This window comes from Prionailurus bengalensis, chromosome E3 (assembly GCF_016509475.1).
Source record: "Prionailurus bengalensis isolate Pbe53 chromosome E3, Fcat_Pben_1.1_paternal_pri, whole genome shotgun sequence".
Lineage (NCBI taxonomy): Eukaryota > Metazoa > Chordata > Mammalia > Carnivora > Felidae > Prionailurus > Prionailurus bengalensis.
This window is the reverse complement of record NC_057357.1, coordinates 31569126-31594562: the sequence shown is the minus strand read 5'-3', so window position 1 is coordinate 31594562 and position 25437 is coordinate 31569126. Positions and strand designations below refer to the sequence as shown.

General features: G+C 50.6%; 1 protein-coding gene across 2 annotated transcripts in view; it reads left to right on the top strand.

Moving 5' to 3' along the window:
• The window catches only part of SNX29 (sorting nexin 29), a 500693-nt gene that overhangs the window by 255938 nt on the left and 219318 nt on the right, over positions 1-25437 (top strand). For both annotated transcript variants that reach the window (XM_043560511.1, XM_043560512.1), the window contains exon 15: positions 2790-2896. In XM_043560511.1, the coding sequence (XP_043416446.1) occupies positions 2790-2896 (107 nt within the window). The remainder of the gene's footprint in view (positions 1-2789; positions 2897-25437) is intronic.

The following is a 25437-nucleotide window of genomic DNA, read 5'->3' as shown; positions in this document are numbered from 1 at the left end:
AGCTTACAGGGTTGTTCGGAAATCCAAGGTCATCTAGAACTTTCTGTCATCTGTAAAAGTTCTGCCTCCGCTCCGGAAGTTAGCACCCTCTTCAATTTGTCTCTCTTGACCTGAAATTTCCCTGTGAGGTGCCTGAGCATGGTTCACCCCTCGTGCTGTGTGCCCACTGGGCTCTTCTGTCCCCACACCCGCCTCTCTGGTTCTAGGACATTACTTGAATGAAGTCTTTGATTTCCTGGTCTCTGTTAACTTTCTTTCCCCCTTCCCTTTCTTGGTTTCTCTCAAATGGTAATTCTCCGTTTCATTTTTTTTTTCCCTTTTGTTATCCTTTGGCTCTGTCTTCCGGACATTTTCTTACCGTCTGTCCTTTGTATCTAGTGTTCCCTTACTGCTGTCCCAGTTTGGCTTTCCAAACGAGTTTGTCTTTTTACTCTGTGCGTGTGTGCCTCTTTTTCTTCTTTTTAGACTCCTCTCTGTTCCTGTTTTCAGCTATACCGTCATCTTCTGTCTCTGGGACTGTGACCGACAGTTTGCAGATTCTCGAGTGTATTTTTCCCTAACTTGTGTCTCTCCCTTACAAGATGTTCTCTCCTGTCTGTAGATTCTGGTCAAGGTTTTCCGTCTTAGGTGCTTGTCTCAGACATGAGGCGATCTCTGGCCATGTGCTCCGAGATAGGGGTGGGGTGCCACAGAGCCGAGCTCTCTGTGTAGGAGCTGTGCTCGTGCCCTGGTGGGGTGATCTGGCTGTGCTGTGTCACTGCAGAGCCCCTCGTATCAGCCCCTTCCGGTCTTTTCCTCAGCCTGTTAAAATTCCAGGACAATCCTTTGTACTATGTTGGCTTCTTGCTGCTGGGGAATGGGAAAGGAGGAATGGAAGAAGTTCAGCAGTACTGTTTCTCACTCTCTTTCCTGTGGGGTACCCGTGCCTTCAGCTCGGTCCAGACCACTGTTTTCACCTTCTCTGGAGAATAAGCCCTTAATTTTCTGCAAATGGTTCCTCCTCCTTCTCCTCCTCCCCCTCTTCCCCCCCTTCCCCCTCCTCTCCCTCTTCTCCCTCCTCCCCCTTCCCCTCCCCCTCCAGTATTTGTTTATTTTTGAGAGAGAGAGGAGCGGGGGAGGTGCAAAGGGAGAGGAAGACAGAGAATCCAAAGCAGGCTAGGAGCTGTTGTCACAGAGCCCGATGCAAGGCTCGAACCCAGGAGCTGTGAGATCATGACCTGAGCCGAAGTCTGACACTCAACTGACTGAGCCACCCAGGCACCTCTGCAAATTGCTTCTTAAACAGACTTTTTTATCTTTCCTCTTCACATTCAGCCCCATGTTTACCCTCCCCCCCCTTCTAGAAATGTCTTGTATTAGCACTTTGTCAGCTGTTGGCGAGTTGTCCCGTTTGAATGAGATTGCATTTTGGTGTTGTGCACCTGCAGCCCAGAAAGAAACTCTCTCAGGTCTGTCTTGTTGCTCGCCAATGATTGGCCTGCTTCTTGGCTTCTCGAGTTTTGTCGTCTTGTCCCCTCTCTCGCTCCCTTTCTTTCTCAAGGGTGATGCTGCTAGAATTTTTAAATTGGTATTTCAATGGGACTCAGAGGATGCGAGCGTAAATGAATGTGTTCAGTCTGTCATCTTGAAGTGGAAGCCCTTTAAAGGTTTTCTCAGTACCTATTTCAGGTTGCAGAGGGTTCCTGGGTCACTGTCCTCAGCACTGGCTGGGCTGCGGTCACTCCTGGGATGGGAGTAGCTTAGGACGCATTCCAGTGGGATGTGTGTCGTCATTCAGGGCCCTGCTGCCTCTGGGCCTCTATCTCGTGGCCTGATGGAGCCTCCCGGAGAGGGCTGAAGGCGGAGCCGCAGTCGGTGCAGACTCAGTACCCCCAGTTTTGCTTAGCCTTGGCCCACTTTCTCGTCCTCCCCCGGTCTGTCCAATTGCTGGTGCCAGAGGGGGGCTGGCCTTCACTACCATCTCCTCAGTCGATGGGGCGTCCGGGAGTTCCGTCTCCTGGAACACGCAGGAGATGGAATCCGCTTACCTGATGCTTCTTTCTGGGCTTGGGGCTAATCCACATTCTTGATCCACGCCAGGGGGGCACTTCCTTCCTGTCCGTGTTCCCTTGTTTTTCTTGGAATTCGCCTGCTCGTTCCCAGTTCTCACTTCTTGTCCTTTTCTACAAAGCAAGCATTCATGGATGCGACTCTCGAAGGAGGAGTGGCACCCGCCCGTGTCTTCTGTGCTCCTAACTCCTGCCCTGGCCTGGGAGCCAGTCTCTTGTTTGCATGGCCTTGCTGGGGATTCTGCATCAGTTGTCGAGTGTTTCCCGAAGCTGCCTAGCTTCCGCCCTAAGCACGGTTGGTAAACGTTCATTCTTAGCGGCTCTGCGTCTGCCCTGACCCCTGCCGTTGACGTCCAGCTGTAGGCGGGCGGTCCTGAGCCGGGGAACTGTGCTGTTGGAGAAAAAGAAATGTGACCAACATAACAGGTGGAAACGGAGGCTCCTACGTCTTGCCCGTGCGTCATCTGTTTTGCCCTGGGATGGGGAGTGGTGACCGGGCGGTTCCCCAGACTTCTGTGTGTCTGTCCCTGTGACACTTCCATTCTTACCATTCACTTCATTGTACTTGTGTGAAAATGTTGGAGGGGTGAAGTCATTAGTAGTTGGGATCTTTTTTCTGCCTCATCAAAAGCACTCTCTCTGTGGAGAAACCATTTGGCAAAGACCAAAACATTTTTTCACTGGGAGAATAACTTTTGGTTACTGTGAAAATATTTATGGGGTTTCTTTGTTTTCCTAAAGCTGTCCCAAACCTTTGGAACGTTGATGGAGAAGTTGCAGTCACTGAGCAGAAGCCGGGAGAAGTCGCCGAGGAGCTGGCGAGCTCCTACGAGAGAAAGCTCATCGAGGTAAGGCTGGCTGTCCCTGTGTGTTTACCCCCATGGTGGCTGCTTCGTGGATTTTCCGGAAACAGGTCCAACCTGTCACACAGATGGTAGCAGAGCATTCAGACCCTACCCCCCCTTCCCCACGAACAAAGCAAAACACAAAATGGTGAAAGCATTGTGCTTGGTGAAGAAAACCTAGAGCAGGTTCTTCGAAAATATTAAATTAGAAAGTCTTGGTGCCTGTGGCAAGGAAGGAGAGAAAACGAAAATGTGATGTTAAAAGTAAGCAAACAAATGGACCCTTGGATTTGGAGATTACAGACAGGAGAGAATATGACAAACGACTTTGTGCTCAGCAGTGCGCACGCGTGGATGAGATGGTCTCTTTCCGAGGATAACATGGATTGTCCACATGAATGGAAGACGAGGCCAGCTTGCCTGCGGGGCACCAAACAACCGGAAGAAAGTTGTGAACATAGAGGAGGTCCCTAAGAGATAGCAAACCTGGATGCTTTTATGGCCATTTTGCTCTTTGTGCTTCCTTAAAGCATCATCTCTGTCTTTATATCCACGTGTCTGTATCTTGGTTCAAATGTGCATTATTTCAATATCAAAAAAAAATCACGAAGATGGCATAAAAAAGAAACTATAATCCACATTAAAATGGGACTTATTTAGAATTTCAAGGATGGCTTAATGTTAGGAAATCAATCAAGTCAGCTTATTAATAATTAAAGGTGAAACACCAGATAGTGATCTTGATTGGTATTAAAAAGTGATTTGATAATGTTCATCATCTCTATCTATATCTAAAAAAAATACTTTTCATTGATGTAGAGTTGATATATAATGTTTCAAGTGTACAACATAGTGAGTTGACAGCTCTATGATAAAAATATTCCTGATCTAAAGAATAAAGGCAGGCACCTGGGTGGCTCAGTTGGTTAAGCCCCTGACTCTTGACTTGGCTTTGCTCATGATCTCCCGGTTCGTGAGCTTGAGACCCATGTCAGGCTCTGCACTGACTGTGCGGAGCCTGCTTGGGATTCTCTCTCTTCCTCTCTCTCTGCCCTTCCCCCTCTCATGCTTTCTCTCTCTCTCTGTCTCTCTCTCTCTCTCTGTCTGTCTCTCTCTCTCAAAATAAATAAACTTAAAAAGAAATCTTTAAAAAAATTAAAGGGACTTCTCTGATAGGATAAACTTTTATTTTTTTTAATAAGAAACCATTAATTGTCACTGTACTCAGTGGTAAAGCTGGAGGGCTAAGTTTTCAATTAGGTAACTCCTATGTAAAATATATACTGTATAAGTGCATATCTATGTTGTATATGTTGTGGTCACATGGTGATAGTATTTATCAGAAGTCGTGCACATATACACCTATAAGTATACAACTCTACTTGTAGTACTTTCTGAATACTCTACGGTGTGTTTTATTTTGGGAATCAGGAAGATACCCACTGTTACCCTGGAGACATGCCTGACCTTGAGGCAGGGTCTTTGAGGAAGAGCCCCTAGGCTCATCTCTGGTTCCTTCCACAGCCTTGTGGTCTGTTTCATTGTGTTGCTAATGAAATCTAAAGAAGGGAGGTGAGAAACAATTTGAATTCTAACTCAAGGGAGCTCAAAGGGGAAAGAGCTGGGGTCTTAGCACAATAGGCTGATGGGGGAAGAGTTCCAAACCAGGATGGAAGGGCCTGGGGAGACTGTCCCCTCAGGGCCTCTTGTCACCCCAACACCTATCCTTGAAGCCCTATTCAGTGGGGTCGTTGACCAGAGTTGGCTGCTGGTGCTCTCAGGTGCTGGGCCATCAGTGCCTTCCCAGAAAGCCTGGGTGGAGAGGCAAATGGGCGCCCTTCCTTCAGGATTGTGGTAGCCTGTGTGTTTGTCTCCCCCAGGACCTCGAGTCCCCGGAAGGCAGAGACCATCTGTTCTCATCTGTGTATACTCAGCTACCGTTTATCGGCAAGTGGTAACGCGAGTATTTTTAAGTTCTTCTAGGACAGGCATGTCTCTGGTTCGTTGAATGAATGAAGAGCTCTTGAGCTCAGAACGGTGGCAGGGTTCTACTCAGAGTGGAAGTGGGTTGGTAGCTTGTGTCCCTTCAGGAAAACCAGGGCCGAGTGTTGAGTTGTAAGGACTTGGTCAGACCTGCTCACATTGTGGAGATTAGTGCTCCTGTCCCCTGACTCCTTTGAGCATGCTCAGCCCCAGGCCTGAGGCAGCGATCCACCTGTAGGTTCGTCCAGCTGGAGAGCTGACCTGCTCTTTGGTAACTCTGGCTGTGAAGGCTCGAGAAGACCTTGGCTGGCTGCTTGGCCCACCGAGCGAAGCACCGTAGATCATTTGTTCCGTGGGACATTAGTTGCTTGATCTGGTGTTTAGTGGGTTCCTGCTTTCTGCATAGGAAACGGCAAGGACAAAGGTCCTGCCCAGGGAGAGAACAGGCAGGTTCTAGGACCAGAAAGGAGACCCTCATGTCTGGAACAGAGCAGACATGTGGAGAGATGTAGCGCTGTGGCTGCTGAAGTCGGTGGGCCAGATGACAGTGCTTTGGAGGCCGTGTGTGGCCGTGCCACCACCTGCTTTGACTGTGACGGAGTCTCCCCATCTCCCTGAACGGAGTTAGTGACGTGCAGGGAAGGTGGTGGTGGGGTGCGCTTGCGTTGTCGTTCTTGTTAGCTGCTGCGTCGGAGGGGGTGGTGGTCGGGGGCTAAGAATTGGTCTCGTCAGCCTTAACTTCCTGTCTCATGGTCCTCAACCTCCTTACTCCGGGACCAGTAATAGAGTTGGTGGCCATGGCGGAGGAGCGGGGAGGGACGGGAGCTTGGAGCAGAGATGGTCCTCCGAAGGCATTCGGTCCCCCAGACTGATTTTTCGTTATGTTTCTGATGGCACAGGGAGGTCCGTCTGTCAGTGATCTTTCGTCCGTGGCATCTCTTTATCCCAAGACTTTTGCTGAACCCTTTAGGTTACCAGTAATTGAGTGCTTTTCAACGTTCTTTGTGATGCTTATCTGTCATTTCATTATGGTTGGTTGTTACCAAGGGGTTCTAAACACGTGTCTGTGTGACGTAATGAAAGCATGTGGGGGAAGAGTTGATGCACTTCCTTAATTTCAGGAGCAGAGGGAAAAGCGACCTTCCATTTTAAATAATAGGACTGTTTGAAGAACCCCAACAACTGAATTACTTTTTCGTGATTCGTTCCAGTGAGAAGGGAGTTCCTGAACATTCTTTTCCTAGATGTCTCTCAGCGTTGAAGCCGCCTCGTCCACCCGTGCACATTGCATACACATCGGTGCTCAGTGACCTGAATCCCACACCCCTGGCAGCTCAGGACCCAAAGTCTACACCGTGAGTCGCCTTTTAATGGCTGGAGAGCATCAGGGACCAAAGACTGCCAATCGAGAGATGGTTCTTGACACCCTTTGATGGTTAACTTTTGAAAGCAAGAAGGAAGGGAGAATGCTGGCAGGTGTAGGCTCACCTGGCGAGGGGGGAGAACACGAATATAAAAACACCGATTATTTACCAGCCACTGTGATACTCACAGCTCGCTGTTGGGTGCACACTTCTTTCCGGGCCACGGGCTAAGAAAGCCTTTACGTGGATGAACTCATGTGATCCTCAGCAGACTTCGTCAAGGAGGAACCTGTTCACAGCTGTTCAACTTTGAGAAGTTGAGGAACGTGCCCAAGATTTTTCGGCTTGCTAGGCAGCAGAGCTGGATTCGAATCACCCAGGCCGCCCAGCACGAGAGCGCAAACCTGTAATCTGTCTGCCATGCTCTGGAAGGCCGCTCTCACGGGAGAAACAGAGGCTGGGCCTGACCGAACAGAAGGGATGGTCCCTGGTCGTGTTGGAGAGAATGCGTGGAGGGAGGAAAACGAGCGGTAGAAAACAGAGATGGTATGGCGCCAGCCGTTCACGGCGGTGCTGCGGGGAGGGCACACCGCGCACCCTTCCTTAGTTGCGGCAGAAGGGTGTGATCTCCTCGGTGCGGCAATTACCTGCTTCTGTAGCGAGTGGAATAGAGCCCCAGGCTGGGAGCTCCTCCAGGGAACCGTAGATGTTATCTTTTTAACTGCATGTTAATTGCCCGACATGGTTCCAGCATACAGTAGGAGCTCCCTAAATAGTGAGCCGAATGACAGTCTCTCGAGCGGAATCAGCTGTTCACTGCGATGTTTGTAGAAAGTGGTAGATGTGACTTAATGAAGCCCTGGGTTGCGAGGGCGTCGTACGGAGCCCTGCTATAGCTCAGGAGGGATGTGTGATGAGAGGAAACAGGGGTTCTTCAGGGGAGGCAGACTTGTTTCTGGCCCTCAATTTCAGGAGGAATTTGAGCCTGGAGAGGACACTGAGGGACAGACAGACCATTTCAACTCCTATAGCACATGTTTATTGAGGACTTCTAAGTGTCCAGCCCCTTCTTCCTTCCTTCCTCCTCCTCTCGTGGCCTTCCCTTCCCCGGGAGCCATATGGCTGATGGTTCCAGGAGGTGGTCATAGAAGATGTGAGTTGAGGCAGAGACGCCTCTCAAATGGCATTTACTTCCCTGGATTGCGTTTTCCTTCTTTTCTGGTGGCGTCTCTGATGTCTCACTGGTGGGTACCACTGGCTCCTCATCACCCCCAGGCTTGGTCCTGGGGCACAAGGATGAGGAAGAGCTCAGGCACCTTATGGGAGCTTCTAGAATGTGCCTCCCTTTTTCTTCCATTACTGTTAGTAAGGACGCTTGAAATTGCTTTTGTAAACTTTGTATCTATCTTGAGGTTCTAGCCATGAGGAGCGGTTGGTTTGTGCTCACCAAGGGTCTTGAGGGTAAAAGACAATGGATGCGTCCAAGGAAGATGTGTTCTGAAAGTCTGCTTTACCTCCTTTAAGGACAGTTCCTTCAGTTTAGAGTCCTTTGTAGAGGTTTCCCGGTTCTTTTCTGCCAGGTGTGTCAAGAAGAGTGTAAAATTCTGTGGCATCTGACTTTGTTCCTGCATTTCTTCAGCCCCACCTTCTCCAGCTTTGTGGCCTGCAGACCACACCTGTCCCCCATCAGAGAGACGGAGCACAGGTTGTCACTCCCTGCCGTGTGTTCCGAGGCGCTCCTGTCCTCTCTAAGTCCTCATTTCTCTGTCAGTAAAATGCAGCCAGTGATGCAAACGGGTAGGGCTAATTTGAGGAGGCATCTTCGGGCCTTCTTTTCTCCCTTCTGGTTTTTGTTTTGTTTTGTTTCGTTTTGAGGGTTGACCTCGCCACAGCTTGATTTCACGGAGGGGAGAAAAGCCAAGTCCTCTGCCCTTCCTTGGCACGGGGGCGGGAGGGTGCCTGAGCCAAGGCAGAGGGGCTTTAACTCTTGCGTGAACAGCAACGGGGCGTGGGAGGCCCATTCATTCAGAAGCGGCTGCCTGCATGCTCTCCGCATTCCCGTTGAACTTGGCAGCACTATTCTGGGTCCAGTCCTTTATCGGAGCCCGTTTTCTCCCACTTTTCTGTTCACAGTGATGATTTCTCGGTAGTTTAGAGTCTGTTTCTGTTACTTACCTCCAAAGTACCCCAGCTCATAAGAAGCTATATATATACAGTTGACCCTTGAGCAGCCGCGTGGGTCCACTTACATGGGGATCTTATCCAGTAAATACGGTATAGTACTGTAAATGGAGTTTTCTCTTAACATTCTTTATTTTAAGAATACAAGACATACACCGTATGTGTTAATTTGGTATGTTATCGGTGAGGCTTCTGGTCGAGAGTCAGCCATTAGCAGTTAAGTTTTGGGGGAGTCAGAAGTTACATGCAGATTTTTGACTGTGCAAAGGTCACGTCTGTAATGTCCACGTCGTTCAAGGTCACCTGTGTGTGTGTATTAGCAGTAGATGACATTTCCATTCATTTCCCCTTACAGTCTCTGCTTGCCAGGCCTCCTTTATACCTCCCTTCTCTGTACCCAAGTTGGTTTTTTTTTTTTATTTTTTTTTAACGTTTATTCAGTTTTTTGAGAGACAGAGACAGAGCGTGAACGGGGGAGGGGCAGAGAGAGAGGGAGACACAGAATCGGAAGCAGGCTCCAGGCTCTGAGCTGTCAGCACAGAGCCCGATGTGGAGCTTGAGCCCGCGGACCGTGAGATCATGACCCGAGCCAGCGTCAGACACTTAACCAACTGAGCCACCCCCACTCCCCTCCGTACCCAACTTCTGAGGTATGGCCCTGCACCCCTGCTGTTAAATCGCCGGTTCACCTGCTTCAGAACTGCCAGCCCCTCCTCTCTGCGAACAGGTTTTTACTTCCTCCCGTGTGTCAGGACTCAGCTAGCTTTTGATTGATTTCTCAAATTATAGGATACTTATCATTTACTGTGTGAGTGTAGTTGGTCCCTGAATTTTTGCTCATGGGTGAAATAAATGGTATATTAGCAACATTTATTCTCATTATAATGGCAGGTTACTATTAATGGAAAAGTAAGCTGCAGCTGGCTAAAAAAAACCACATTCATAACCACATGCTGGAGATAATGGAAAAGTTCCCTGAGGCGACCTGGACCTTGGGAACGGTCAGACCGCCAGCACTTGATTCATAAATTGGCCCCAGTAGCATCAGGCCATCTTGATGGATCTGAGAGTCCTTTTTATACGAAAGAAGGATGATGAACTTTGCAGTAGAATACCGGATTCCATGTAAGGACTCAGGGTGAAGAACCCTGAGCTGAGATCTACATGAGACCTCTGCTCCTAGTGAAAAATAGGGTGTGAGTTTGTTTTTGTTATTTTAGTCACAAGGCGCTGAGTGATTAAGACCAGGCTCTCCCCTCGTGGTGGGGCGTGGAAATGTTTTCTCAGGAAGTAAGACCGTTGAAGTGTTGTCACCTATGAGGGAAACCTGGCAAGGAGTTCTCTTTTCTGGAGGGGTAGGTGTAATTCTCACTAAAATGTGAATGACAGACAAGACTAAACCTCTAAGGACTTCTCTAAATCTTTTTATTTTGGAGATGTGGCAACATGTACAAAACCCAGAATAGTCTCATGAGCCTGTGTGTCCCCATCTCCTGGCTTCAATAGTGACCCACCTCTTCACCACTCTCGCGTCTTCTTTGTCCCAGTCTCCTGCGCAGTCTTTCACGGTATTGTGAAGCAAACTCAAGATTTCATGTAACTTCATTCCCACTTATTCCAGAATGTATTTGTAAAAAGTAAGAGGTTTTAAAACGCACACACACACACAGTCCTGTGAACGGAGCACCTTTCAGAGGGCCCCTTGCTTCCGGATCCCCCTCCTCGGGGCAGAAGGAGGCTGGGAGAGGAAGCTTAGCCTTTAGTTCGTTGAGGACCGCCCACCTCGGGTCTTGTCTTCCTGTGTGCCCCTTGCTTCCGTCACACATTGATTCCAGCTGGTACTGACCATGGCTGTGTCTCCAGCACAGCCACACTGGCCCTGCGCTGGGAGTGCTGGGAACTGAGGAGTTGGGAGAGGAGTGACCGGGGCTTACAAAGTTTCCACCAGCGCCCTGGGCCTCCCGGCCTCCCGTGTGTTGATGAATGAGCTCATTCCCTGATGATGACCTCAGAAGAGACAGGCTGTCTCCCACAGGCGGCTCTGCCGGTAGTCATTAAAAGGGTGTTTTTGCTGTGGATTCTTCACATGTATTTAAGAGTAGACAGGACAACACATGAGCTTCCACGTATGGTCCGTGAACCTCCACCCTTGTGAACTCGCGCGGCCAATCTTGCTTCGTCCGTGTATCTTTCCACTTCCCCATCTTCTCCTTGTGTTGGAAGCAAATCCAAAGCATGGCCTTGATTTCATCCCAAAGTATTTTAATCTCTTATAAGACATAGGGTTTCCCCCTTTTTAAAAAAGAAAAACAGCCTACGCATATCACTATCCTACCTACAAGTCAGCAATAGTTCCTTAATGCCATCAAGTCTCTGGCGAGTGTTCAGATTTCCAGTCCAGACACATTTGACTCATGTCCAAATGGGATCCATCCACATACTGTGATTGGTTCATAGACCCCTAAGGTCTCTCAAACTACAGGTTTCCCACCTGTATCTTCCCTGGCCCCCTTGTTTTACTTGTAATTTATTGAAGAAACTGGAGAATTTCTCCCACCAGTGTTTTTGAGGGCTTATTATGTACTTTGATTTTTCAAATTATAGGATGCTTATCGTTTATCGTATGAATGTAGTCATTCCCTGAATTTTGCTCATGGGTGAAATAAATGGCATATTAGCAGCATTTATTCTCATTATGATGGCAGGTTACTATTAATGGGAAGTAAGCTGAAGCATAAAGCTGGTAAGAACGCTCTGTGATCTGTTTGGCTTCTGGTGACATTTATGTAAAGAAAAGCAGCCAATAATCTATGGTAATGATGGTGACAGCAGTTAGCATAAATTGAGGGCTTACTCTCTTTCTAGGCGTGTGCTGATGGTGGCACCTTGGATTGTTTAATGTTTGGTACATCCTCACAGATGAGGAAACCGAGACTTGGAGCAGAGAGCCCCGTCCGAGGTCACAGGGCTTGCGTGGGAAGAGCCAGCACGCGACCCTGGCCGTCTGACTCCCACACCAGCGCTTTGGCTCTTAGGGCCTCCTGATGCCCACCTAGGAGGAGCCGGGCCTTCCTAGCTGGCTCTAACTTGGCTTTTTCAGAGCCTGGGCCGTGAAGGCACTGACCAGTGAGCCGGCCATCAGCTTGTCAGACCCGGGAGTTACGGCAGGGATGAGGAGGGGTCATAGAGATAAATTCTCACTGACACGCTCCATACCCGCAAACAAACCTGAGTGCTTGCTCACACGGCGGGCGGCTCCTGGTGTCGGTCGTGCTCAGCAGATGCCCGCAATCTGCTCCTGTGTGCACACGCTCCCCACCCAGTGCGACAAAGGAGGAGCTCCACTCTTCTCAGCGCCCCTTTTCACCGGGCGGGCCGTCTTTCTTCGCTCTGGCTCCCTGGTCTTTCGGGGGCACATTGCCCTAGGCAGGGCGTCGCCAGCTGCAGGTGACATCTGTGTCCCTGTGCGGCACGCGCACGCCCCAGCCTTGTTAGCGTCTGGCCTTGCCCATCTTATGATTTCTCTGAGACCTTCGGGCCTCTCGTTTCCCATGTCCTGGTGGAGTCACTGCCCTCTGGTGATGGTGACAGGCCCTGCGGTTGGCTCACTGTCTCCACTTGGCTGCCTTCCCGTTCTGTTGAAGTCTCATTTCTGGTTTTGTCTCTGATCTGGGAGTCTGGCGTCCTTGACAGTGAATGGATAAAACTTTCTTAGACGCCAGGGAAAATGATCCACTCCTCCTTTTTGGGAAGTAGATAAAAAAAAAAAGTTGTAATTGGGGTGGCTGGTTTTGAGCTTTTCAGACCCACACTCTTTTGGGCCTGTTTTATATTTGCTTTCCTCCTTGAAGCGGGAAGTGGCTTCTTGGAGCTACTTCTGGGTCCTCAGAAGGAATCGTCTCTACAGAAGTGGGTACAGGAGGCATTGTCCTGTTGGGGTTGGGCTCAGTGTTGAGAATAGGCCAGGTGAAGGGACAGAAGTGTCCCACCCCAGGCCACCAGCCAGCCCACCAGTAGCATCTAGGAGGTATCCCTGGCAGAGTGGAGCTATAGCAGGTGGGGGTGGGGGCCAAAGGCTGAGACGTGGAGGAGGGAGGGGTTGACTTTAATGCTCGAGGATGGAATGATGAAAAACGGCTCTAGGCCGGGTTGGTCCAGGCTGTTTCCTTGCGTAAAACTCAAAATGGCTCACCTTTGCATTTAGACGGATTTAGACGAAACGTGTTTTTAACATGTTCACACCGTAGGACCCTGTGTGTTACAGCTCGTGCCTTCTCTTTGAGACACAGGTCTCCCCTCCCTCCCAGCTTGTTTTAGTTCCCAGATGTGTGTGTTCTCCTCTCCAGACCTGCCCACAGGCTGCTCTTCACCCGAATCCCTGTTCTTTCTCCGTGCTCCCTCCCCATTTGCCCCGGCTGCTGCCTTGCATCCTTCAGATCTTCTCCCAGGAGCTTTCCCCGTCACCCGCTGCCCTGCCCAAGGCCAGGTTCGGTTCCCCGGGTGTCTCGTCGCAGCCCTGTCTGCTGTCCTTGTCGTGCGAGTGTCGTGTTGTGTGCTGGCCTGCCTGTGTCTTTGTTTCCCCTCCCCTCCCCCCATCCTCTTCCGTTGCCTTGTTCACAGTTCTTGTCCTGGCACCTGCCGTGACCCCTGCCACCTGGCCGGTGCTGGTGCTTATCTCACGGAGGAGGCTTTTGGTTGCAGGTGGCGGGGACTCTGCTGTGTGTTTATCAGGCCTGGCCTGTGTCATTGCTGTCCTCCAGGATGAAGACGACTGTCTCCCTTATGGTTTGGTCAGGACCCTGTGACGGCTGCTGGCCGTTGGGCTGTCAGTAGAAGTGGGGAGTGTCCTCCAAAGCTGAAGGCTGGAGTGGATTTTCTGCGCATTTCTCCTGTGGTGACCCTGGAAGCTGTGTGTTCTGTGTGGCGTGGCTACAGACAACACTAGCCTGGGTTCCCGAGTCGCTGCTTGGAGGGCGTGGTGCGGCACGGGCACGCCGCTGGGCCCTCTACAGGCTGGGTGAGAGCAGGAGCAGACCGGATCTGCCAGGCTTTGCTTGTTACTGTGTCAGAGCACCGCCTACCCTGACTGTCCCCAGGAAGAGTATTCCTTGATCCCAGGGAGACACCGGCTTTAGGTGTGACTGAATTGTGAGATGCGAGCTGTGTTACCAGGTGCCTGTTGCCCTCTGTCTGGCCCCCGCCTCTACCATTTCTGAGTTGGCATCATCTTCTGTGGATGTCCCCCTCTCCTCGGCCTGGTCATACATGGCTGTGATAACCCCTGGACAAATGTTCTTGTTTGAGGTTCCCATGCAGAGGAAAAAGCAAGAGTTTCCATTCCCAGCAAGAGGCTTCAGCTGACTCGGATAGAGCCGGCTTAGATCCCACACTCCCTTTCCAGCCAGGATCTCACTCATATGCTAGGCTAAGGGAGGGCCCTGTTCACACACGCAGGCGGAAGGCTGGGGAGAGGGGGCCCCACATGAAAACTGAGACCATTGCTAGAGGGAAATGGGTGCCAGAGAGGTGGATGCCAGCGTCCACGTCGGTGCTCAGTGAACGTTTGAATGAGTATATGAAAGAACAAACAACGTCTTGAGTTGCCAGCCGAGTTGGTACATGGATGAATGACCCTCGTCCTTGCCTTAGGGGCTCCCAGCCTAGTGGCGGAGTCAAACAGTGATTTCCAGCAGCAAGGGGTCAGAGAACCAAAACGAGTACCACAGAGAAGAGAGGGTTAGCTGCGAGGTCTGGTGGTGGAGGGGACATGGTTTGGCCTAGCCCGGGGAAGATAACGCCAGCACTCTTCCATTTCTAAGCTGGGGCCTGCAGGCGGAGCAGGCATTCACCAGAGAGACAAAGGAAGGACGGTCCCGGCTGTGGGAGCAGTGTGTACGGGGGTCTGACCGGTTGTCAGGAGGACACTGGCTGGCGGATGACGGAGGCAGAAGCCGAGCATCCTTTATCAGCGCTATATCCATTGGACACGCCTGCTAGCGTCCTTTTCGCTGGCTCCGATTAAGATTTGTTTTTCCAAAAGTGGTACGATTGGAAAATATTCTCTTCCCTCGGCCTTCTCCTCTCCTCCTGCCCCTCACACAGGCATCCGTGGGCTGTCACACGTCCCTCCTGCTCGCCGCTCTCGGCCCATGACAGCAAGCCCCTCGCAGAGCCCGGCCGGCCGTCTCCACCCGTGCAGGAAGATGTCGTTTTCCGGGTTTGGGCGTTGGTGCCGAGAGACTTTGGTTTCTTAACATCGCTCTGCAGTTGGGTCCTGGGGGACGACGCCTGAAGACGATCAACTGGAGGGGGTTGCGGCCCTCTGGCTCGGGTGTGATTGGTCAACATTTTGTGCTAAGCGTTGTCTGAGGGGGCCCTTTCATTTTAGACGCGGGGCCGGCTTCTAACAGCTTGATGTCATTGTGTGCTTTATCTAAAAGGAAGTAAAACCCTCTCTCCCCTGCCCATTCTCCACCACGGAGAGGCTGGTGCAGCACCATGGCTCTGGGGATAGGTTTGCAATAGCCCGAGGTTCGACTGTCTTAGCTTTTGTGTAAGAATTGCTGCGGACGTCCGTGCCAACCGCTTTCTCATGTGGAATAGGTAGAAACCTTCCCCCAAAGTGCCTCACGCACCTGGAAATGGAGCCGTAAATGAAGGAATGGTTAGGTGCAAATGAATACAGTTGATGACACTTAATAGGCCCCTACTGTGTGTCAACAACCCCACTGGGACATCCCACACACCCTCTCATTTAATCAGCATAGCCGGTCAGGAGACCGAGGCTCAGAGAGGTTGAGCAGACCGTCCCCAGTCACACCGCTGGGACGTGGCAGTGCTGACATCGGAACTCCGTTCCCATGCCGGTGGGGGGATGAGGGGGGGAGGCTGTGATCCTGCCACGTCACCCTTCAGACGGTGCCTTTGTGTACGGAGGTGCCCCTGGGATTGGACGGCCATCTTTGGAGGTTAAGCTTAGCATTCGTTTCCTGACACATTTTAGGACTGTCCTCTAGTGGAATACCTTTCTAAAACTGGAAATAGCCCCAAGATGGGAACGGGAGCGGCTTTGAGGTTTCTTGCCTCCTCCTTGCTCATTACAGTGCAAATTAATCAAATGAATTATGTAGCTCAGCTAATAACTCGCTTTGATCCAACAGCTCTGTAGAAAGAATGAGTGGAACATTTTTATTTAATCCACTTTGGGGGCATAGTTGAGTGGATAAAAAAAAAAAAGCACAGAGAATCCGTTTTATCCATGAGTTTTCAGCCTGCCTGTTGTTTTGGGCGGGTGTCTTTCTTCATAATTGTTAAGGTCCTTGTCAGGCTGGCTAGCTTACATGTTTTCAGCGTTTATATTGTGTTGGGCATTTTTCTGAGCCCTTTGTGTCATTTGATGCTTAAAATCACTCCCTGTGGTGGTGTTACTGGGCCCCACATTTTACGGGGGAGGAAACTGAGGCGTGGTGACACTATTCCCATTTCAGGTCCCATGGGTACTTGGTGGCAGAGTTGGGAGTTACATTCCAATCCCTGCTGGAAAGAATTGATTCTTGAATCTGAACTACAAGTGATGACGGAGGTGGTCTGTCCCCAGGTTGGCCAGAGTGTGAGGGTTCCAACACGGCCTGAGGCGTGTGCCCTGGCCGTGTTACCTAGCCTCCGGCTGCCTTGGCTGCCTCTGTTGATGGCCTGGGAAGAATCATTTCTTTTTTCTTTTTTTAATTTTTTTTTTTTAACATTTATTCATTTTTTGAGAGACAGAGCGTGAGTGGGGAAGGGGCAGAGAGAGAAGGAGACACAGAATCCGAAGCAGGCTCCAGGCTTCACGCCATTGGCACAGAGCCCGATGCGGGGCTTGAACTCACGAGCTGCGAGATCATGACCTAAGCCGAAGTTGGACGCTCAACCGACTGAGCCACCCAGATGCCGCTGGGAAGAACCATTTCTGAGGCGTAGTGTTGAACGGGGATAGGCATCTCTTCACGCTCTTCCTCTTCTCCATAGGTGAGAGAAGGACTCTCTCGTCTCATTACCTGCTGGGGACAGACTGTGTCCCTCCTGCACCAGCAGCCCGAGCTCCAGCTGTCACAGAGCAGCTGTGGGTGTAGTCGTGTCCCGGGCCTGTCTCTCCTGATGGGCTGAGAGTGGCCCCAGCGTGCTTACTCAGGGACAGGGGGCCATCCCTGGTTTCTGTGGATGCACCGCTCCACCTGAGACCGGGAAAGACCCCGGTCCTCCCTTCTCTGCAGTCTGCGCGGGAATCTGGAAGGCTCTGGGCTCCCGCCACAGCTACTACGCTGCTCCCTGAGAGCTGGTCCTGACTCCCTGCCCCGTCCTCTTCTAGGGGATGAGGACACACTTCCCCTCTGGGGAAATGCAGACCTTTTCATCGGCGGTGTCCCCAGGCCGGCCTCTGCCTCCCTTCTGGCTTGCCATCACATGGCCGAGGACTGCGCGTCCCTCCCGGAACCGCTCTGGGTCTCTCTGGGTCTCTGGATCCAGGCCCAGACAGGCGGGGCCCCAGGGAGGAGCTGGCTGTCCGTTCCCACCAGCTCATCATCCACGTCTCCGGGCAATGACTAGACGGGGATGAAGAGCACTGCGGGGGAGGGGGGGATGCCTGGGTCACTGTTCCCCCTAGGGCACCCACACCCGCCACGGGGCGCTGAGGTCCACCCCTGCTCGTCCCCCTGTGCCAGCCGCTAGTTGAGCTTTCCACGAGCCTGCTGTGTTAGAGCGCTTGCCACTCGTGCTCTGGGCCACGTGCCTGAGCCCCTCTTCCTGCCAAACCAAGGGCGCTCGCTTGCACAGTTGCCCGGCCCTTTGTCGGTTCTGCCGTTCACCAGACAGCTCTCTCGCACAGCTTCAGGCTGATCCCCCCCCTCCCCGGCACCCTGCTTTCTCAGCGGCTTCCGCTGATGAAGGTGAAGGTCACCCCTGCAGCGGGGGAAGGAGGAGCTGAGCGAACCCGGCTCCGTCTTCCTCGGCGTGAGCCACCTGTTCTGGTTCCGGTGCCGCAGACTGCGCTTCGCGGGCGCTGGCCTGCCGCCACTTTGACGTGGTGACAGGAGCTTCCCGAAAGTTCCTTCTCCCCTCCACGGAACCTTCGGACTGCCCCGGTTCACTTACGTCCCTGGGCCACGCCGGCAGCTCCGTGGCCTGCTTGGGGCAAACAGGGTTACTGGAGCAGAAGAGGTTGAGAGTGGGCTTTGCTGAATTTTTCTTCTCCTCCATATTGTCCAGGTGGCTTAAGAAAATTGATTTTTTTTTTTTTTACATTTTAAAGATAAAAGAGGGAGACCAGCCTTACAGAAACTTTTCCTCCCACAAACTGCACCTTCTGTGTACCAGCTCTTTAACTTCCAGGTGCCTGAGAGTCACGCTTCTTGAAAACGAGTCTTTAAAACTCCCTTCCCCTCCTCGACATGAAACGTGTTTGGTGGGAATGATCCAATTCCCGCTCTGCAACACGTAGAAATTCTTTTCCCTTGGGGAAGAGAACTGAATTTAAATGCTAAAACATTACCCTTTTGTTTTCTTGAAAGATCTTTTCTGCTTTCGGTGGAAGAAGCTTTTAAAATTAATGGAAAATTCCTCTATCCCTTTGCTGTAGCTCAGGAGGAGAGCAAGGTACTGGTTTCTCTGTCAGTAACATAACTGCTGCCTTCCTGGGGTTTGAGGTTTGAATCGCTGAGGCGGCATATATTTTAAAGCAAGGTGGTGGTCAATTTGGATGAAAAGTGATAAAATCGAGTGGATTAAATTGGCTGTCAGCCGTTAAAATGCCATTTTGCGTCTGAAACTTTCTGCCAATAGCTTTTATGTATGTAGGGAAAGAAATGTAAATTTCCTCCCATTTTTTTTTGACACCTCAGAATTGTATCTTTGTGCACGAGTGTGTGCACGTGTAGCACTTGACAGCTGCTAGAGGGTGGGCCTGCAGACTTCTATAAAGTGCCAAATAATAAATATCTGGGGCATGCAGGCCACACAGTCTGCATTGCAGGTTCTCAGCCCTGCCACTGGAGGCCCCACGACAGCCCTAGACAGTAAGCCAACATGGGTGTGGCTGTACCGGGGAAACTCTTTACCAAATCAGGTGGCCGTGGGCCGGTCCCTGATCTAGATGGTTCTCCAGCTGCCTGATGCTGGCGATGGCGGTGATGGGGGGCATCGTGTGTTAGAATTGGCTACCGTTTTGAGTGCCTGTCATGGGCCAGGCAGTAGGCATGTTTCACGCTCCTGCATGCTTGAAGGAAGGGTGAGAGTGATTATTGCCACTTTACAGAAGAATAAAGTGGGGTTCAGCTACGTTGTCATAAAACTATATGAAAACTATGAAAACGTGAAAAAGCTACAGTTCAAAGGACACCTACTCTCGTGTGTGTTTTGCACTGATAGACTTTTCTGTTATCGATTGTATTGTCTGCCAGCTTTCTGGGAGCTCTGTGTTAGGTGCGGTACCTTTTGCAAAGCACAGTGGACTATCTTGGAGACAACATTTTAGGGTGAATATGTTTTGAAAGAAATCTCATCATAAAAAAAAAAAGAATTTTTAGTTGGAGAGGATCCATTTTGGGCTCTTGAGGAGAAGAGCCATTGAAAATGAAAGGTAACTTGATTAGTCACATTCTCATGACACTAGGAGGGAAGTGACCTATCATTGAAAAAAATACAGAGAAGTAAAACTTAGGAAAGAAAACACACTTGCTGTTCATCCTGGAGATCATCATGTCGGGGTTTGTTACGACAACATTTTATTTCTATGCATAGATACAGTTATCTATGTCTTGTATAGGTATATAAATAGAGGTATTATCTGTCACATAATACACTTATTTTTGACGGCAATGTATTGAATTTTTAAACTTGGAATCCTACCCTCTGCAGAGGTGTGTAACTTATCATTGAAATCAGATTCCCATTCTGGAGGCATTGTCAGTAGCTAGTGGTTTAATAACACCACTTCTGAGTGCATAACGTGACCTTCCAACAGGCTGTCAGATTGCCCTCTGACTCGGTAGGCTTTGAAAGGGTAGGGACCTGTCCTTGGTCAGCAGCACATAGGTCTTCCCTCTGGGTGTGTGGGGATGAGTATAAGGTGAAACTTGCTGCTGTCCAAAAGTCTTCATTTAAGAAATGGTATTCATGAACTCCTGCCCAAAGGTCCTCTGGTCTGTCCATGTGAGACCCTTTTGTCCTTGAATTAAGCTAGATCACGGGCAGGAGCAAATGTGGTCTGAGTTGCTTTACTGCTTAGAGAATTATTTCCCAATTCACCATGAAGCCATCGGCCTCTTCTTTCTGAGTTGGAATTAGTTTGGCCATGACTGAACTCTAGAATTTAGCCCTACCTTGAAGCGTTGTCCACGTGCACCAGGAAAGACATGTACAGTCACATCCATTGTATTGCTTATTAGGTGACACATTCAATACAACTCACACCTCCATCAGCAACAGATTTGAGTTAAAAGAAGTGGAATGTCATGTAGAAATCAGTGCAGTGGTGAAAATGGATGTTGTTGAGCTGGTACATCATGAGAGTAGGTCTCATGAAGAACGTGTGGCCTGAAGAAAGCAAGTTGTAGTAGAAACCTGTTTCTATTAAAGACCAGAATAGTGTAGAATGGAACAGGAGACAGGGTAGGAGTCCACACATGTGGTGAACCATACATCCCCAAGGGGGTGACGCATTTAAAAACCAGGCTAGTGATTGGGGTGCCTGGGTGGCTCAGTCGGCGAGTAAGCGTCCGACATCAGCTCAGGTCATGATCTCACGGGTCGTGGGTTCGAGCCCCGCATCGGGCTCTGTGCTGACAGCTCAGAGCCTGAAGCCTGCTTCCTATTGTGTGTCTTTGTCTCTTTCTCTGCCCCTCCTCTGCTTGCACACGCTCTCTCTCTAAAAAATAAACATTACAAAATTTTTAAAAAGTAAAAAAAAAATCAGGGTCGTGATAATAGATGGGGAGAGGGTTTCAAGAGTACAAGAAGGTTCTATCTCTTAAGTGATACAGGAAGTGAGTAGGTATACAGATGTTTGCTTTATTACGGTTACTTATTTCCTAGTCGTATGTGTTCTTGTTGCTTGAAATCTTTCGTAGTTTAAAAATTGGACTTGTCGGGAGTATGGGGCCCATATTCCCACACAGTAGCCGTTGGCTGGAGCTGAGGTAGAGATTCCTGCGTTAGGTGCTACGCAGACTTCCCAGTTTGTCAGAGCCCCTAACTGTCTCCTGTCCTCTGCTGTGCCCCTGGCTCAGTGTACCTCCCCCATTTTCATTGGCACTTGAATTTTGATCTCTGGCCTTGGGGTGATAGAGGAGTACGGCTTACTGAAAATCATCGTGGTTTTTCCTGCAGCATGGAGGTAAGGATGTCGTGGTTCAGTCAGATTGTGTGTGATTTCTGTGTGAGAGAAACTTGAGTTTGGTAGATGGACCAGGAATGATTTTTTTGGCTAAGTAGCCCGTTCTTGTGTGTGGTATGAATGTTGTCACTGGTGTTTCCTTCTTTACCTTGGCTGCTAGGAAGCTCAGAGGCAAATGTGGGCTCGTCTCTAGCTAAAATGGAGGTGTTGAGGCATGTGTCTTTGATTCTGATCTTACTATTGGCTCCGTCTATTTTCCTGCCTCTCCTTCCTTCTCTGTTTCCTCACTTAATTTAAAAATACTATTCCATAATGTACCCGTTTATAAGTGGCCATTATTCTTTTTGGGGAAAAAGAGGATATAAATTAGAAACCTCTCACTTAGAATGATGGCAGAATATGGGTTTGCGAGAACCTTCTGGAAATCTGACCTTTATCCAGAATGTTTTATTTACAAAGCTGCCTTGATGATCTATTTCAGCCATGTGGGTTACTAATTTCCCAAGAATGAGAATATAATTAAAACACACTTACCGCTAAAATGCAACTGAACATAATTTGATCTTTGATAATTTGGAAGGCAGTTAAGGAACTTGCCTTGCCTCAAGGCCATAATTACAAACATCAGTTAGGATAGTGTGACACTATAAAAAAAAGTCTGGTTATTTCAGCTTTCTGATGATTTCCAGTCTGTAGGAACCAGAGTTGAGAGTCTGTGTGCAGGAAAGGGGTTGTGCATAGAAAGGGTTCCGTTCTCCAAACACGTACTAGGCAGTGCCTACCTGAGTGCTGGGAAAAGCCTCGCCTTTTGGTTCACAGCAGCACATGAGAAGGTAAATAGATAGGTTTTGAAGAAGCGGCAAGAGCACAGACTGGTCTCGGCCTGAGCACGAAGGGAGTAGCTGAAAGAAGTCGCTCGACCGGGAAGGAGCGTGGCCCCCTGGGAGGCGGAGTGTGGGTGGGTTGGGATGCGGGGGGGATTGAGGGAGGCCTGAAACAACCTGGATTGTTTTAGAGGCTTGTCTCTTTTTTCATCCTTATGCTGATGGTGCTAGAGGAGGTGGCGGAAGTGATGGAGGCGGCCGTGTGGGAGATCGGGTGCTGGCTGCAGCATTTAGGGGGCTCAGATGTGCCCGGAACTGTGCTGTGCTCTCGGCACACGTGATCGCACTTCAGTCCCCGTAGCAACCGCGTGGGGGTAGGCGTTCAGTATCCTCCCTTCCGAGGATGAGGAAGCTAAGTACCTTCTCAGGAGACGGGAGCGAAAGGAGACGGATCGGGGCTCACTTGCCCATGTCCTTGGATGTTTGCTCACACAGGGGTCCACCCCGCACGGAGCCCCTCCCTCAACACCCCGTTGTTGCCCCAGCTTTATCGAGTTCTTACTCATGCATCAGTTGTGTGCGTGGAAGAGGGGTACAAGGGGATGATTTGACACGTGTGTGGCATGAAAAGCTCGCCACAAAAGGTCACTTAACACCTCCATCCTCTCCCATAATTACCGTTTGTGTGTCCACGGAGAGAACGTTGATCATCTGCTCCCCTAACAACTTTCAAGTATGTGGCACGTGTCATCAGTGACAGTCACCGTCCTGTCCATCGATCGTCAGGATGCATCTTAACAGCTGGAAGTTGGTGCGCTTGGATCAGCATATCCCCGTTTTCCTGAGCCCCTGGCAACCTCGACTTCCTATTTCTGGGAGTTCAGCTGTTTGAGACACCACAGCCGAGTGAGACCTTGTGGAATTTGTCTTCTGCTCTCCGAGTCATTTCACTTAGCATAATGCTCGCAAGGTATATCCGTGGTGTCACAAATGGCAGAACTTCCCTCTTTTCCTGACCACCCTATTCAAAACTGCTTCCCGCTCCCCATAGACAACTCTTCCTGTCCCCTAACCCTGCTTTGCTTTCTTCCATATCTGCTATTTTCTGGCTTGTTCTCCGTGTCACCTGCTCTGCTGACTGTGTGTCCCCACTGGCATGTGAACGGTGCATGGCCCCTTTGTCCACTGTTGTGTGCCCAGTGCCTCGAAGAGTGCCCACATGCGGTGGGGCTGACACTTCATGGAGAGTTCTTGTTTCCCTCCCCCCATTGTGGGAAAGTTGGGCTCAATGTCCCAGAACCACTTCTTTAAGAGGAGTCGAACATCTAGGTTTTTCTGAAATCTTCATTTCAAAATGGTGGGAGCCGATTTTAATTGGAAACAGGGAGGCCAACAAAATGCAGTTGTTGCTGGGTTCACCTTGCACCCGCTGCCTGCACCCCTCTGTCAGTCTGGGAGTGGCCTCGGCCGGCTGGAAGCAGAGGTGTGTCCGACCCGTCCTGCCGGTAGCCCTGTAACGTCATGACTGGAGTGGGGACGGGGCGCTTGGTACAGGAACCCCACCCCAGGTGCCCGGGCTCCCGACAGCACGGGGTGGAGGGTATCTTAGTTCCCAGTGACAGTGTGACTGTGACAAGTCACTTTGCTTTTCTGTGTGTGTCTTACCATCCCCAGAAAGAGGAGCAGTGCAGAGCCCAGCCATATCCGAGCCTGAGGCAGGAGGAGGAAACCATAATACTGGTCCCATATTTCCTAACAGTTTTGCTCTTTTGTTCGTTAGAGACCCTTAGGCCTTAATTTTGGTGTTTCAGAATATCACACGAAAACATTGTCATGATGGGGGAGTTTTTTGGCGTCCCCTTAAATTTTGCACCTGGCCCCTGGTCACCCCAGTCCCACCCCGAAAAGCAAAAGAGGATTGCTTTTGACGTTGGAGCCCATTTGGGCTCAGAAACCTCTGACATGGTGCAATCACAGTTTTACAATTAAGGCTCCCTGGGCTTTGAGGAGGAAGAGACTGTGTTTCCACCTAGAATTTTGTCAAATCACTTGTCCTTTTACGTGGCAAGGCAGAGTTCCAACCAGCTCGATAACCTATCCTGACACATAATAGGCCTTTAAATAACATTTTGTGATTTGTTGAAATCTTTGGCTGGAGAATTAGATTATTACAGAGCGTTTCCAATCTTTGTCCTGCTCTTGCGAAGACAGAGTGTGTGAATGTCTTTGAGTGCATATTTCGCCGCCTTTACAACCACGTTCCCTCCGGCTGAAATTGAAGGCAGCTTCCGTGTTTGATGATGATTGCTGGGAGTTAGCCCACTGCTAATGGCAGAGCTCCTGCTGCAGTGGCCTGGCCTTTGGGGATAATGGCAGAATGTTCGATTTCGCTTCCCCAGCACTTTGGAAATCGTTCAAAAAAGTTACTCTGGGTGTGACAGTAAAGGACAGACTTGTTGGGCGAGCTTTCCTGTTGAACTCACCGGGGGCGGGAGCCTCTGGTTGAAACAGAATGTTTGTCTTGGTTGGGGGTGGGTGGAATCGCTGCTCTTGAAGCTTCGTCCTGAGACCGCATCTGGGGTTGTGGGCACATGGCCGTGGGCCACGTGTGCCATGGGGGGGAAGGCAGGGGGGGAAGCAGAGTGGTGTCTTAGAGCATGATGTTCAGAGGGGTCCAGGCTGGATCCTGAGCCTGGTGTTTTCAAGGGTGGGTGTGCAGGTGACCAGAATCAGGTCCTTCTCCTTCCCTGCGCCTCGGTGTCCTCGTCCTTAGTTGGCCGAACAGGCTGTTCTGAGAAAGGATTGCAGAAGCCCTAACAGACGGGTACGGGTTCAAATTCTGGATACGCTTCACTGCTAGGAATCTTACTTTTTCTCCTCCGTCAAATGGAGTAGTGATCCCAAGTGCGTGTTGTCATGAGTGTGACTGATGATTTGTATCGGGTGCCTGGCGGACAGGATGTGGGATGGCCCGTGTGTTCTGTTGCTGGGGCTGAGGGAGCTGTTTGCTCTCATGGGCCCCATGGGTACGGTTCCTGTCCCCACGCGGGATGATGTCACAAACAGTGTGCAGCAGCATCAGGCGTGTGGAGTTGGTCCCACACCCACGTTGCTGGAATGTCAGATGGGGGGACGGATGCACGAAGTCCTTGTGTTGCGAGGGGCTCGTTTCTGTCCTCTGTTTCATCCCATGAGTCTGGCCCGGAGTGGGGCAGCTCAGCGGGTGCACACTTGCCACGTGCACATCTAGGCCAAGAAGGGACAAGAAGCCATCAGTGGTGGAATCCGTGGAGGCTGCCTGGTCTCCTGCGTGGTCTCGAGTGTGTTCCAGCCTGGAGCGGCTCTGGGGAGGGTGGAGGCCCGTCCGCATGATGGTCTGTGCCCAGCCGCCTTTGGTCAGGGCTCTGGATTAGCACTCATGTGGCTGTGCCAGTCGTGACAGTGGTGAACTACGTACCCCACCTGTCGGCGATGTGCTGTCATGAACTTCCCATGTCGTCCTTTACTTCCCCAGTGACCTTGACCCTGCGGACTCTCAGCCCACCAGCCACCTGTGCTCTGAGGTTTTTTGTTTTGTTTTTCACCACCGGCAGCAGGGGTGATACTTCACTGGCTGTGGTGGCACCTGACAGGCAAAAGCCCAGGACTCATCTATCAAACCACCAGCTGGCCGGCCACCCAGCCTCTTTTCACAGTGGGACCTTGGGGACCTACAGACCCTGTCCCGTCGTGACTGTTCCCCACAGGGCCTGGGGTTGTCCCAGATTGGGAACAGGCTCCAGGTTGTGTACTATCCATGTGCTAGGTGAGTGCTGTGGCCTA